The 13,168-nt window shown below is 38.6% G+C and overlaps 4 protein-coding genes and 1 pseudogene across 5 annotated transcripts; 1 reads left to right on the top strand and 4 right to left on the bottom strand.

The window, feature by feature from the left end:
• Positions 1-91: 91 nt before the first annotated feature.
• Positions 92-12,251, bottom strand: LOC120211859 (20 kDa chaperonin, chloroplastic-like). 2 transcript variants are annotated; one of them, XM_039210327.1, is made up of 7 exons: positions 12,247-12,251; positions 3,142-3,149; positions 1,158-1,344; positions 830-1,009; positions 590-745; positions 387-464; positions 92-305 (listed from the first exon to the last, which is right to left on the bottom strand). In XM_039210327.1, the coding sequence occupies exons 3-7, from the start codon at positions 1,338-1,340 to the stop codon at positions 132-134; spliced, it is 771 nt and encodes a 256-aa protein (XP_039066258.1). In that variant the 5' UTR covers positions 1,341-1,344; positions 3,142-3,149; positions 12,247-12,251; the 3' UTR covers positions 92-131. The 2 variants fall into 2 exon arrangements, with proteins under 2 accessions (XP_039066258.1, XP_039066257.1); XM_039210326.1 differs by lacking the exons at positions 3,142-3,149; positions 12,247-12,251 and adding an exon at positions 1,448-1,536 and having other exon boundaries at positions 1,158-1,342.
• Positions 3,286-6,849, bottom strand: LOC120211858 (oligouridylate-binding protein 1-like). Its single transcript, XM_039210325.1, has 12 exons — positions 6,670-6,849; positions 6,250-6,311; positions 5,970-6,072; positions 5,779-5,855; positions 5,639-5,700; positions 5,458-5,545; positions 5,221-5,296; positions 5,063-5,093; positions 4,865-4,972; positions 4,520-4,602; positions 4,007-4,180; positions 3,286-3,692 (listed from the first exon to the last, which is right to left on the bottom strand). Exons 1-12 carry the CDS (start codon positions 6,757-6,759, stop codon positions 3,489-3,491), a joined length of 1,158 nt encoding a protein of 385 aa, XP_039066256.1. The 5' UTR covers positions 6,760-6,849; the 3' UTR covers positions 3,286-3,488.
• Positions 7,664-9,404, bottom strand: LOC120211961 (annotated as a pseudogene).
• Positions 9,403-10,577, top strand: LOC120211960 (pollen receptor-like kinase 4). Its single transcript, XM_039210421.1, has 2 exons — positions 9,403-9,711; positions 10,404-10,577. Exons 1-2 carry the CDS (start codon positions 9,403-9,405, stop codon positions 10,575-10,577), a joined length of 483 nt encoding a protein of 160 aa, XP_039066352.1.
• LOC120211862 (sm-like protein LSM1B) lies at positions 10,720-13,121 on the bottom strand. The gene is made up of 5 exons (XM_039210328.1): positions 12,808-13,121; positions 11,794-11,862; positions 11,570-11,685; positions 11,395-11,457; positions 10,720-11,219 (listed from the first exon to the last, which is right to left on the bottom strand). The coding sequence occupies exons 1-5, from the start codon at positions 12,866-12,868 to the stop codon at positions 11,142-11,144; spliced, it is 387 nt and encodes a 128-aa protein (XP_039066259.1). The 5' UTR covers positions 12,869-13,121; the 3' UTR covers positions 10,720-11,141.
• Between the last annotated feature and the right edge of the window lie 47 nt (positions 13,122-13,168).

Here is a 13,168-nt window from a genome sequence, read left to right as displayed (position 1 = left end):
GCAATATTCATAAAGTAAACAGAAACGATGAAAATTCATTTCCAGGGACAAAATCCGATTTTATGCCTTATGGCAACTCGACCATAATAAGTTGCAGTTGTAAACCTCACAGCATACCTTATCAGAGACAACTAAGAAAGCACAGCCATTACATCGGACGCTCTGAGAGCGATATAATTAGTCCCGTCATTGCCTTTTAAGTCATTCCCTGCATACTTCGAATATAAAACCGTGTTCCCCGCGGCAACAGATAGCGGCTTTCGGTTACCTTCCTCGTCCAAAGTACCAGGTCCAACAGCAATAACCTGTTTCATTTTGCTCGGGCATAAGTTGAAATATATTATTTTGCAACATGTTCGGATTATAAGCATACAACCTTTACTCACCGTGCCAATGGAAGGTTTTTCTTTGCTTGCCTCGGTCAACAACAAACCGCCAGCAGTTTTCTCCTCGGCTTCTGCTACCTGCAAAAATCGACATTTAAACGCAACATTGAGTGCCCTTCGAAGACCAATCAACCACTGGCATCCGCAAATAAGGATCCCCGAGACACTACAATGAAATAGCAACCGAATCGATGGACATAAACCTTGATGAAAACTCTGTCATTTAGAGGCTTGAGGTCTTTAATGTCATCGGTTTCAAGAATCCCAACAATGTCGTCCTCCTTCAAGATAAGATGATTCGAACCATTAAACTCAACCTCAGTTCCTGCATACTTGGAATATAAAACCTGGGCACCAGCCTATACAAACATCGGATTTCATAAGCAAACAATGCAACAAATTGATAAAACAAATGGGAAGAATATCAATTCCTCGAAATCCACCTTAACAGAGGTTTCCAATTTGGTCTTCCCAATTGTCTTTCCCTCACCAACCGCAACCACTTCACCTCCTTGAGGTTTCGATTGAGCCGTAGTCGGAAGCAAAATCCCACCTTCTGTCTTCTCCTCGGCTTCTTTGATCTTCACCAAAACTCTATCACCCAAGGGCTTAATCGAAGTGTACTAATATAAACCAATAAAACAATATCATATAAGCAAATCTACCAACAAATTCCACTGAAATCCAATGCTTTTCATAATGTTAAAAGAATCTAAAATCTGCCCATCAACAACAAAACAATAACATAAATGAAACCCTGACAAGAACTACCTTAGGTGCAACAATGGCGGCTGCTTTTACAAAAAGACCCTTAAAGGACCTTTGAGACAAAGACCCGGGCTTTAAAGTTCCAAAAGAAGAGAACTTTACAACTGAAGGCCTTAGCCCTTCAAAGGAAGCCAAGTTCCTCACTGATACCGTCATTGATGATGCTGTTAGCTGAGATGCAGCCATTGCTGCATTGGAATTTTCCCAGGAAACAAACAAGTTTCAATTCAAGAATCCAATTTTTGTAAGTAAAACAATCAAGAGTTTGCTTTTAAGGGAAGGAAAGAGCATACCTTTGAGAAAGTCGCTGAAGATGATAAGGGTTGGGGTCTGAGATAATGGAAACCCTAGAGTGTTCTTCTGGGTTTTTATTTATCTATTGGAGGCTTCCAGAATATTTCGCCATTTTGGAACGAGATTGATCACCACGCGCCTAGAACTTCGAGTTGAGCTATTTTCAAATAGATTAGGTTATTCTTTTTCTTTTTTAAATGAGTCTCGTTTAAAATTTTCTTAGTACTACAAGAGAAAAAAAGTACCTATAGAAATTGTATTATTTACGAAGACGAGATAAATCGCGAGTTATTTGAGATCGATTTGATCAAGGCTCGATCAAAGCTCGAAAATATAATATATTAAGATTTTATTTTTAAAAAAATAAATTATTAATAATATTAACATTTATGTATTGATTTTTTTAAAAATACAGTAAGATTTTCATATATTTAGGTTCATGTTTGAGTTTGAGGCTTCAATCAAGTTAAGTTTAAGAATTTTTTTTCATTTCGAGCTGTTCACGAGCTTCAGTTCAGGATTTCGAGTTCGAGTCGAGCTCGAAAATATTAAGCTCGCGAGTTTTCGAGTCGAGTCGAGCTTCATTTTAGAGTTTTCAAGTCGAGCTCAGCACTACTCGAACTCGACTCGGCTCGTTTACACCTCTACTTACGAGAATCATTCAATACAGTAGCCTTAACAATATTAGGATAAATTGAGTCAAAATACATAATTGAACCAGATCAGAGTGTCCACCTAACTAATTTATGGAAAACCAGTGATAGTAAACATCTCTTTCGCCTTTGCCAAATGGACTCTTAAAGTGAAAATGTCAGTTGTCGTACGTTGAAGTTTGTTAACCAAATGTTGGGCATCAAATTCAAGTCACATGTGCGTCCATCCATACTCCCTGGGTAAATTTAGACAAGTAATAATCACATGAATTTCAGCTATATCGGCCTCAGCACAACCTGGTGAAGACAAGCAAAACCACCTAAAACTTGACCCTCTGAATCTCGGGTGATGACCCCAACTGTTGCCATGCGCGTCATCGGATCAAAAGCACCATCAGCATTAATCTTCACAACACCTTGTGGTGGGGGACTCCAATGAACTGACATAGTCAATGAAGTCGCGCTATGCTGACCACCTTCGCCATGTAATCCCGTCAAACGATCGTGTCGTTGGGCCTGTAGAAACTCATCCCGGAAAGCCTTCGCATTGGTGACTACGACCCAAGGAGGTTAGAGACGCCCTTCATGGACCAAAGTGTTGCGCACATTCCATATATTCCAAAGAAGCACAATAAAGCCTACAAAGCTTTCATGATCAAGTAAACACAATCTCAAGCCAATTCAGGGGAGAGATTAACTGACCAGCTAAGAAAGAACATGTTAATCCAGTAGTAGTGAAAGCTTCTTAAGCATATGAGCAGTCACGCATAATTTGGACCACCGTTTCCTCTCCCCTATTACACATGGGACATATGTCGGTACCTATACTCGCAGCTTGGAGTCGAGATCTACAGGAAGCCCTCTATGCGCCATCCTCCAAGTAAAGACCTCGGCCTTAGAAATCGTCTTCAGTTTAACTATGGTCTTCCATAGGTTCGAAAATTCATCCGTTGTGCGTGTTAAAAATCGTCTTCAGTTTAAAATAAGATATTAATGTAACCCATAAAGATTAATTACGTAGTGGTTCATGTCTTCGCAGTTGGAGAAACTTGTGTTTAGAAACATACTTGGACTAAAAAGTTATATTGAAATTATGAAATTTTAAACGAACACGAACCAAGTATAAATAAGCTTAAAAACCAACGATTATTCATCGAAACTCGTTTCATTTATAGTCCTACTTGCAGGAAATAGGGAAGCAAAATTTTATACCTCTACTGAGTTCTTTAAACGCAACAATTAACGGCTCTAGACAACGTTGTCACACATCCAACGGTCTTAAATAATATCTCAAGAAATGAACAAAATTAACCACATACAATACATGTAGAAAAACTAGAATGTAAAACGGTAGATGCTGGCAATGGCAACAGGAGCATCCCATCAGTTACTGGTAGTACATATGCTGCTGGCTCGTCGCGACATTTTGGTATCCGCCGCTGCCCTGTGGATGCATCATGGTCATTATGTGGGCATGACCGCCGTAAGCAGCAAGGTTTGCGGCTGATACACCCAACATATGTGCAGTGGCCGGTGGAGGAAGAGGGCCCGAGCTCGTTCCTGGCACCGTAGGTTTGCTACCCCATGAGCACTGCAACATTTAAACATCTCAAAGGTCATGCCATTGCATAATATTTGCATTCTATGTTAGAACTCTTCATTTTTCTCAAAGTTCCTGTATCCTATACGAATGTCGGATACATGGATCATACGGGTATATGACATAGCAAGATACTAGAAACACATCCCCGTGTCAAAATATATACCCGTAACCAACACGTACACCAGAGTCCAATTTTACATAGTTTGCAATATCCACAAGTCGTAGCAAAACGTTCCGTAATCCGTAATAGGATGAATGATGTTTATCGATAGAGTTAGTGTTTAACACTAGTAATGAAATACCTTCATTGGTTTACCGAAAAGAATTTGGGCATTTCCCATCTGTATGGCAAGAGCTGCTGCTTCATGCGAACTGTATCTCACAAAGCCGAAACCTTTATCTCGTTGCAGACGGACATCCTCGATGGTTCCCACTCCAAGGGAGTGGAAATGACTGTGGAGATCAGCCGATGTAACCTGCAAATTGTTTTATCTATCAGAGCCACCACCAAAGAAAACCAAGTACCTTCCCTCTACTTGACGGTAAAAAGGATGGCATGCTTCGAGCCATTTCACATATCATACCTGTAGACAGCTACATGTTTCTAAGGTTTGCCGAGGAAGTTAATATCAATGTTTTTATTAGATTACAAAACCGCAAAATTTGTCTAAGTTGCGCAGGGGCAACTTGAATGTGGTCCATATATCTTTTTGATTAGTACAGCTAGCGGCATCAACCTCACTATCTTACCTGCCTACAAGTTTCGATCAAGGGAAAAACAAATAAAATTGTGAATTTTTAAGAACAATACTTGCCTCGGGAGCGAGATTGCCCACATAAACGGTAGTATACAGAGGATTGTTCTCCGGAGCATCATCATTAGATTTTTCTTGACCTTCTGCAAGAAAAGATAATGTGATGATTGATAACTTTACCGGAGCGGAGCAAGAAGCATACTAGCAATGAAGGATCCAACAAAAGCAATAAAACCGAGAGGTCAAGACCAAATTAAATGTCTTTCAAGTTGTAACACATTAAAATTTCGGGAAGAAAGTAATCCGTGTTTATTCCAGGAAAAAATTGGAGCCAAGGGTGACTTAAAATAACCGGCACTGGATCTCAACTACAAGAATTATTTCAAAGTTGAAGGGCAATCCTACCAGAAGCTCCATTAGTAAGCTCTACAACACTTTTGGCGTTGCCATCATTGGAATTAGCACCTTTTGCAGCCCAGTTACATCGGATCTGTCTACTTCCAAGCCACTTCCCTGTAATAAGCCAAAATGAACTAATGGAAATTTAATCAATACTTATCAGAATACAGAAATCTATATCAATAAAAGCAATGGTTCGAGTACCATTTAAGTCATTTATTGCACTTTGGGCATCCTGAAAAGAAAAAAAAAAGAACAGTTGGATGATAAATTGATCGTAGCTTGATGAAATCATACGTAGATAGTGTGAGAGAGAGAGAGAAGAAGAAGAAAAAGAAAAATAAACGAAGAGACCGGAGTACCTGTTGGTTCCTAAAAGAAACAAAACCAAAACCTCTTGAACGCCCGGTTTTTTGGTCCCACATTACCCTAGCATCCCTTCAACCACAGCAAAGAAAAAAATAAATCTCTGTCTTCCATTCAACTAGTTTAAGGTTGATCACCACCAAAGTTCCATTAAACCAAGTAACTAACATTTCCAGCAGTTAAGATCGATAAACTAAATCTTAGTCCAAAAAATGAGGAGAATTAGTACTCACGAACAACTGGAGTACACAGAAAAGCATGCGAACAATGTAGCGTCAGTAACTTCGGGGCTGAGATCACCGACGAAAATGTTGTGATGACCTGAATGCCAAAGTAGATATAGCATAAGTTGTTGACACAAAGACACATTTCTACTATTAAGAGAGTGAAATTCATCGATGAACATATATAAACCTGATGTATCCTCCCTCTGACTGCTAGCATATGCCCAATTCACTTTAATAGGTTGCCCGAAACTGCAAAGAAGACCACACGTTAAAGATATAGCACACGCACAAAGGCTAACACAAAAAAGGGTTCACATTGTTACTCACAGATGCCTTCCGTTAAGAGTCACAATAGCAAGGGAAGCTGATCTACGATCAAAGTAGTCCACGAAACCATACGATGACTATAAAGAAAAAAAAAACCATCCACCATTAGAAGTTATATAAGCATAAACCAAGAACCCCGAAAATCAATTATGAAGCAGAAAACCGATAAAACAGCTGCATCAGAAGATGACCTTATCTTTCTTAATAAGCTTGCATCCTTCGATAGGACCAGTACTCGAGAAAACTTCTTGTAGAAGGGGTTCGGAGACCTGCGGGTGAATATTTCCGACATACCTGCAATTAAAGGTACCGTAAGGCGAACCTAACAAGGATCGAAACGCACAGTTCTTTACTGAATAATACAATGCAAAAAGCTTGATCAAATGATATACTATAAATAATTAGATACTACTCAAAGAGAAGAAAGCCCAAAAGTGAAAAAATTATGAAAACGAGCTAGACAACACTCACACACTGCGGCAAGTAGCTGCATCAAAGTTAGGAGGAAGATTTCCACTCAAAATAGGCTCTATCTGCAAAATTAAAAAAAAAAACCCTAAATTGGGTGAAAAAGTGTAATTTTCCCTAAAAATCTATTTTTAATCCTTTTTTAATAACCATGAACAAGTGTATCAAGCAAATTTTCTAGTCTGCCAAGAAAATTATTTCACTTCTAGAAAATTAAACCAAACAGACCCCCCCCCCCAACACCCCTAATTCACAATAAATACTATCCAATACTATCCAGCAAGCAAATTGACACAAAAGACAAAACGAATTTAAGAAACCCAATTTGAAAAAGAAACAAACAAACTTTATAATAGAAAATAAAAATAAAAAACCCAAAATTTAATACGAAAAAATAAATAATAGAGAACGGGAAAAAAGAACCTGAGGACTGGTGAAGAAGCTGGGATGGTGGTACAATGCTTGTTGCATCATAGCTTGCTGTTGCTGATTTAGCCCTTGCTGCTGCTGCATCTTCTTTCGATTGGATTTAAAATAAACAGAACAAAATTTTGAAGGGAAAAAAACGGGAGGAGAAGAAGGAAATCCCAGTAAGGCAATTGCGAGATTGTGCCGAGTTAAAAGCGGAAGGGAAAATAAATATATAAATAAGCAAAATTGTAACCGAGATAAAAAAACAAAGTTTAGTCCCTAAACTTGATAACTTTTCTTGAAGTGGTCCCTTAATACTTTGGTCCCTTAATTTTGCTCCACTTTTTAATTAGTTTAAAGAGTTTGGTTAGGTTTAGATTTGAAATTGTCTGAATAAAATGAGATTATCACATAATCAAGAGGACTATAAATGAAAAATAATTACAAAATTTAATGATTAAAATGAAAAAAGGACCAAATTGAAAATAGTTATCAAATTTAAGGACTAAAAGTTTTTTTAATCTCGTTCCATTTATTTTAAGTTGGCATTATTCATGTTTTGACTCCTGTACTATTATTGCTTTTCTATTTTCTTATCTAATTTTTCCCACTTGAATAAATAGACAAAATTGATAGTTCATGTACTAATGTAAGACAAAAGAAAAGGTTATGGTACCAAAGTGACAAAAACAAGTATAATTCAGAGTCAAATCATGAATTAATCCTTTTTTTAATCTAAGCCCCTTTTTGGCAATATTTTATAGAGGTTCAATTATGATTTCAATCCTTTAATAATATTAAAATTTGAATTTATTTTCTATATTATTGAAATATTGCTAACTAATTGAACCTACCAATAACATTATAAAAATAGAGATGACAAATAATGTTAAATCTAGAATTTTAACATACTACAGGGACCAAATTAATAATTTGGCCTTTCATTAAGCTGATGAAAAATGTATAAGCTACTTCATAATTTTCCCGACATATCTCCATGAATCAAAGCCCCATTTCTACAATCTTGTTTCTCCTTTGAGCTTCGATCCCGGAAAGAATGGCCGGCTGCCGGCGAACTGATGTCTTCTCATATGTCATAGTCTACATCGGTTACGTTCCGGGCTACAGAACGTTTCATGAGTTTCCCCTCTTCGTTGTATATGTCGAGGTTCTCGCAAGGAGCGGGGAAGATGGTGCCGATTACGCGGCCTTGAACAAAGCCACACTGGAATACGTGCTTCTTCTTGTACGTTAACCCGACGGATATATCCCTAAACATCACGTTCCTTATCGGAATATCTTCACTACCATGTATACGAACGGGAATACGGACTCCTCGACCGCATATCCCTGGTGAAGCTTGTGTCCTTAACTATAGGAGGGCTTTCGGGTCGAAATCACCACCAGGGTGCTTATTGTAGTCTGTCTTCATGATGATTCCAACTCGGACATTATCGAATGTTAGATTTTGGTAGGTTATGTCTCTAATGTATCAACCTTTTCCAGAAGCAGTCTTGATTCGAACCGCACGGCGAGAACTCCAGACAAGGAGGTTCTCTACAGTGAGATCGGATACCCCACCTGACATCTCACTGCCGATTGATATGCCAGCACTGTCGGTATGCAATGGTAAACATTCAAAAACACCAGTGTTCGACAGAACGGGAAGAAAACATGAACAGAAAGATCTTGAAACTTCAAAGATTTGCCATAGAATGCATTTGCATGAGAAGTTCGGAAAACCTGTGATACACATGCATGAATTCGATAAGCTGGCTCGGTCAGACGGTTAATGAACTAAAATGTTCAGTAAGTTCAAGAAACTTCACCTGACCATAGAGCGTACAACGAGGTTTCGGACAAGAATGTTTCTCGAGGTCGTCCATAAACTATGCCATATTGATCCCACCCACTCTTTATTGCATTTGCATCATCTCCAACGCTTGTGTAGCAATCTTCGATTACTACATCCGTGCACCAATCTGTTTACAACAAACAATTTTCCATTAGTCGCGTTCAGAACGAATTAATATTTCCTCTCAGCACAGATCTGAGCCAGCCAGTGTAACATAATGTTCGATCGTAGATGCTTATACAACAAGAAATTTTCTTGTACGCGCTAGAAAACCCTCCGAGCATGAATAAGAATCATGCAGGGAGCCTTAGCTACTGTAAGATCTCGTACTTCCCAGGATCGATTCCATCGGTGTTTGGGGCTCCATATATAGGATCCAGAATGGTAACACTCTTGCAATCATATGGGTGAAACGTCCAAAAGGGAGAATCACGTAAGGTTATATTAGCGATTACGATGTCACTAGACCACATAATCTGCACAAGTGGGACCCCTGGTGTGGTCGAGTAGCTTTTGACGATACTTCTTCCACCATGATTGATCCTGTCCGTTTATGGTACCATTATGCCCTGTTGAATTGTAGAAACAAGAGAAAATCAGACTCCGTCAACGACGATAACTAATGCAGAAGAATCTTCTCAATGTTCATTTATCACAATCATACAATGATTCTGGTAACGTAGAATCTGTTGCAAGTCCACACAAATGACTAATCGTTCAATATCATTGCGAAATTTGAACACGCTTATCGATCCATGAGCTCGACAATGTTTACACTATCTAAATAAGACTCCCTCCTTAAGTTCAAGGACTCGTTGAAGAACGGAGATTCAAAGCTGAACAATTGGACGCTGAGATCGTTTCCTTGCCATGAAAAATGGGATGGTGTCATGTGTTACCGTGGAATTGTCACTGGTCTTCATTTGGCGAGTTTTGGACTCGCGGGCTTGGTTAATGTAGAAATTTTGATTAAAGTTCGTAGCTTGAGAACAATCAGCCTGGTGAATAACACATTCACCGGGCTGATCCCCAAGTTTAATAGACTCAGGGCTTTAAAGGCTATTTACTTGTCCAATAACATGTTCACTGGCCTGATATCGGACAGTTACTACGGCTTCCACCAGCTCATAAACTCCGACAACGCCACCAAAGGATTGTTCGTTTACAGATCCCCGGAATGTCTTCAAAACCAGCAGCATGTCTCTCCTAAATCCTAACGTCTATTGTCTCGGTAACGTCATCCTCGAGATCATGACGGTCAAGTACCCTTCCCAATATCTTAACAACGTCAATGGTGGGATCGATATCGTGCAATGAGCCCAATCATCAATGTCAGAGAAACATGTCGAAGAGTTGCTTCATCAATCAAATGGTCAAAATCATCGAAATTGGAGTTGCTTGTACTAAAAGTAATCCTAATGAACGGTTAAAGCTGAACGACACTATTAGTAAGATTCAAGAGGTTAACTAAACTCTTTTGAGGCATAATCCCTTGTTTGATGAACATAAAAATTAGTTGAGATGGTGAATCTTGTTTTATTAATTTGAGATTCTGTCGAATTGAGTCGAACAAATCTATTCAAATTAAAAAAAAATTGAGTTGCTTTTTAAACACGATAGAGCAAGTCCTGTAAAATTTTCTTGGTATGCATACTACCTGCATATCAAGATCCTAGCTCAAGAGGGCCACATCTTCACAACATCGTCGGGACGAGAAATCTTTCGGGGACATAAAAGAACAGCTCCCATACATAGCAACGGACATCAATACGGAACTTGGCATTTTGAGAAAAAGCTTGGAGCTCGATCGACAATACGAATTACCAGACGGACAAGTCACAAATATAGGAGTAAGCAGGTTTACATGCCCTGAAATTCTGTTCGACCCAAGAATGGTGGGAATGTTGTGCTTAGCGGGGGCACCACTTCACATGCCGGGCTGGCCGATAGGTTAGCCAAAGAGGTTAGCTCATTAGCTCCTCTTGGAGTGGGTGTCAAGGTGGTTGCACCACCAGATAGGAAGGATGGTATTCGGGATAGTCAAGGATCGGATATGGGTTACTAAGGAAGAGTACATGGAATCTGGCTCATCTATTGTTCACATGAAATGCTTTTGAGCAAACAGAAAATACGGTTTACACAGTTTTAAATTCTGTATTTCTTTATGCATCTTCAGTCCTCGTAACAACGCAAAGGAAATTTATATCTAATGATAGTGAAACATAACTAAACACGTTACGAATATAATCGAAAGCGATAGTGCCATAACAAAATGCGGCACCAAAGTAACAATCTACAGCAATCTTGAACAGTTATCCACTCAAATGAAATGTAAGAGCCTAGAAAGGAAGCAGAGAGAAACATAAAATGAGTAAAGACTGTTTCGGGTATAAGAAAAAAACTTCTATAACCCTAAAACTCGTATTGCACGTAGAGGAAATCATCTTACTTGCCTCTTAAGAGACGGGAAAAACGAACTTCCTCTCTCCAAGCTTTTTTAGATATACAAGGTCTTCAGAGATAATGCAAGAATCTTTCATGCTATCCCAACGTCGTTTCGAATTTTGGGTCAAAATCGCACTAATATTTGCAAACATAGCATGAAACTCTAACGAAATGGCGGGATCTATTAATCGAAATCAAGGAACTCCATTCTTTTTCTCATGGAGCCCTTCAGATCTGTTGCTTCCCTTTCAGCTTTCTGAGCCTGGCAAAGGGTAAAGAGATGAGTTATTCATATAGTACAAGTAGCTTGTTCGAACTCTTTTATTAATCATCTTGGAATACACCGCAAGTAGCTAAATCTAGATGGGTTCCATTGTATATATACATGAAACACACGACAACATACAATGAAATAAGAATCGTGACAATTCCTTTACCCTTTTTATCTCGGCTTCCGACACGGCATTCATATGTGGCGGAAGCTCCTCCTTTTCCAAGTCCTGTAAAGTGAGTACCATTTCATAAGAAGAAATAACATCGTAAAACATTCCGCATTCAAACAAAAGAAAAAGGGTGAAAAAAAGGAATGCGTATAACATTATAACAGCATACCAGCTCTCCTATTAAGACAACATTCTCCCCACGGATTACATAGAGACCTAACGGGATATCACAGTACATATTGCCAACAATAACCCTTTCGCAAGCTCCTTCTAGAACAACATTAGCTGCGAATGTCGGCGGATATAATAACATCTATGATCATAATTCAGCACACAAAGAAACAATGAAAGCAGAAAATAACTTGAGCAAGGAATGATATGGGGACAAAATACCAAATTGATCAAAAGAACGTAATAATCCCAAAAGCTTCCGGCCATCTCTCAGCAAGACAAGGAGTTTCTCTGCAAATAGACAACAAACATTAAATATCTAAATCACACGACAACTTTTCCGGCCATCGAATTACAGACAATTTACCGTTACAACTTACGATATAAAAGGACAAGCTCTAGGAGACTAGGGCACAAAAATAAAAATGTTGGGAGCTAAATAACTGCGACGATAAGCATTCAAGGAGTTCGGAAATATAATACAATAGGACTAGATGCATAGTTTATGCTACAAACGTTATCTTCGAGACACCGTATGTAAGAGATTACCATGATTCAACTACAAAAATCCCTTTAGCAGAAATTTCAGATTGTAACATCGCAAAATTTCAGCCAAAGTACCGAGATTGTAACTTTCACTCAATGTTCTGCAACCAATTCAAACATGAAATCAACGATGAGTACTTGTACATCCTCAAAGTCATTCTCGCAAAACCAATCAAGAAGCCTATAAATATTGGAAAATGACCAACGTCGGTAAGAAGATAGATTCCCCTTAAACAAGGTATTGAATTCAAGCCTTGTGGACGGGAAAAAATAGTGGTGGGAATGCTTGCCTCCCGAAATGAGGTCCCCCGAACTCAACACCGGACTTAGTCGAGGCCCCCTTGTGGCTACCGGACACCATGGTCTCAGACCAAAACAAAAGGAGCCTCTTTTCATCCAACATTACCTACCTTCCAATCCAACGACAAACAAATTGGACATGCAATACAATACAAGTTGCTCCCAATTCTTACAGAAAATCGAAATGACTAAAAACAAACAAACAATCCAAGAACATAACTTGGCAAAAGGGGAAAGAACCCAATACAGTATACAAACAGGAATCAACTGAATCAAACAGTATCACAAGACCAAAATCAAAGCAAAACTGAGATAATTCAAAAGATTGCAAACAAAAAAGGAATTCCAATTGCATTGGTTTATCTACAAGGAAGAAAAAAGAGAGATTACTGTCGAGATAAGTTGCAAGAGAAGTGGAGAGAAAGATATCATCAGGGCCAGCCCAAGACATTGAAAATTAGTCCTCCTTCAGTACTTTTTAATCCCAATTCTAAACAAATGGCATTGGCTTCACAATCAAACCCCAAAATCAATATTTTTCCCCCAAAGATGATCTCCCAATAAGAATACACCCAGAAGAGATCAGCACCAAAGCTATAAAAACCCTAAATTTATTGACCAAATTATAGGGAGATTTTATGAGGAAAAGGAGAGAGTTTCGCTTTAGGTTAAAAGCATAAAGCTTTGGTGGATCAATTATTCACCCTTTTTTGTCTTAATTAACATATTTTATTTTATGAATTGAGAGACA

This window comes from Hibiscus syriacus, unplaced genomic scaffold, assembly GCF_006381635.1.
Source record: "Hibiscus syriacus cultivar Baekdansim isolate YM2019G1 unplaced genomic scaffold, ASM638163v2 tig00109987_pilon, whole genome shotgun sequence".
In the NCBI taxonomy this organism is placed as follows: Eukaryota; Viridiplantae; Streptophyta; class Magnoliopsida; order Malvales; family Malvaceae; genus Hibiscus; species Hibiscus syriacus.
Note: the sequence above shows the minus strand (reverse complement) of the source record. Positions and strands in the feature narration are given on the sequence as shown.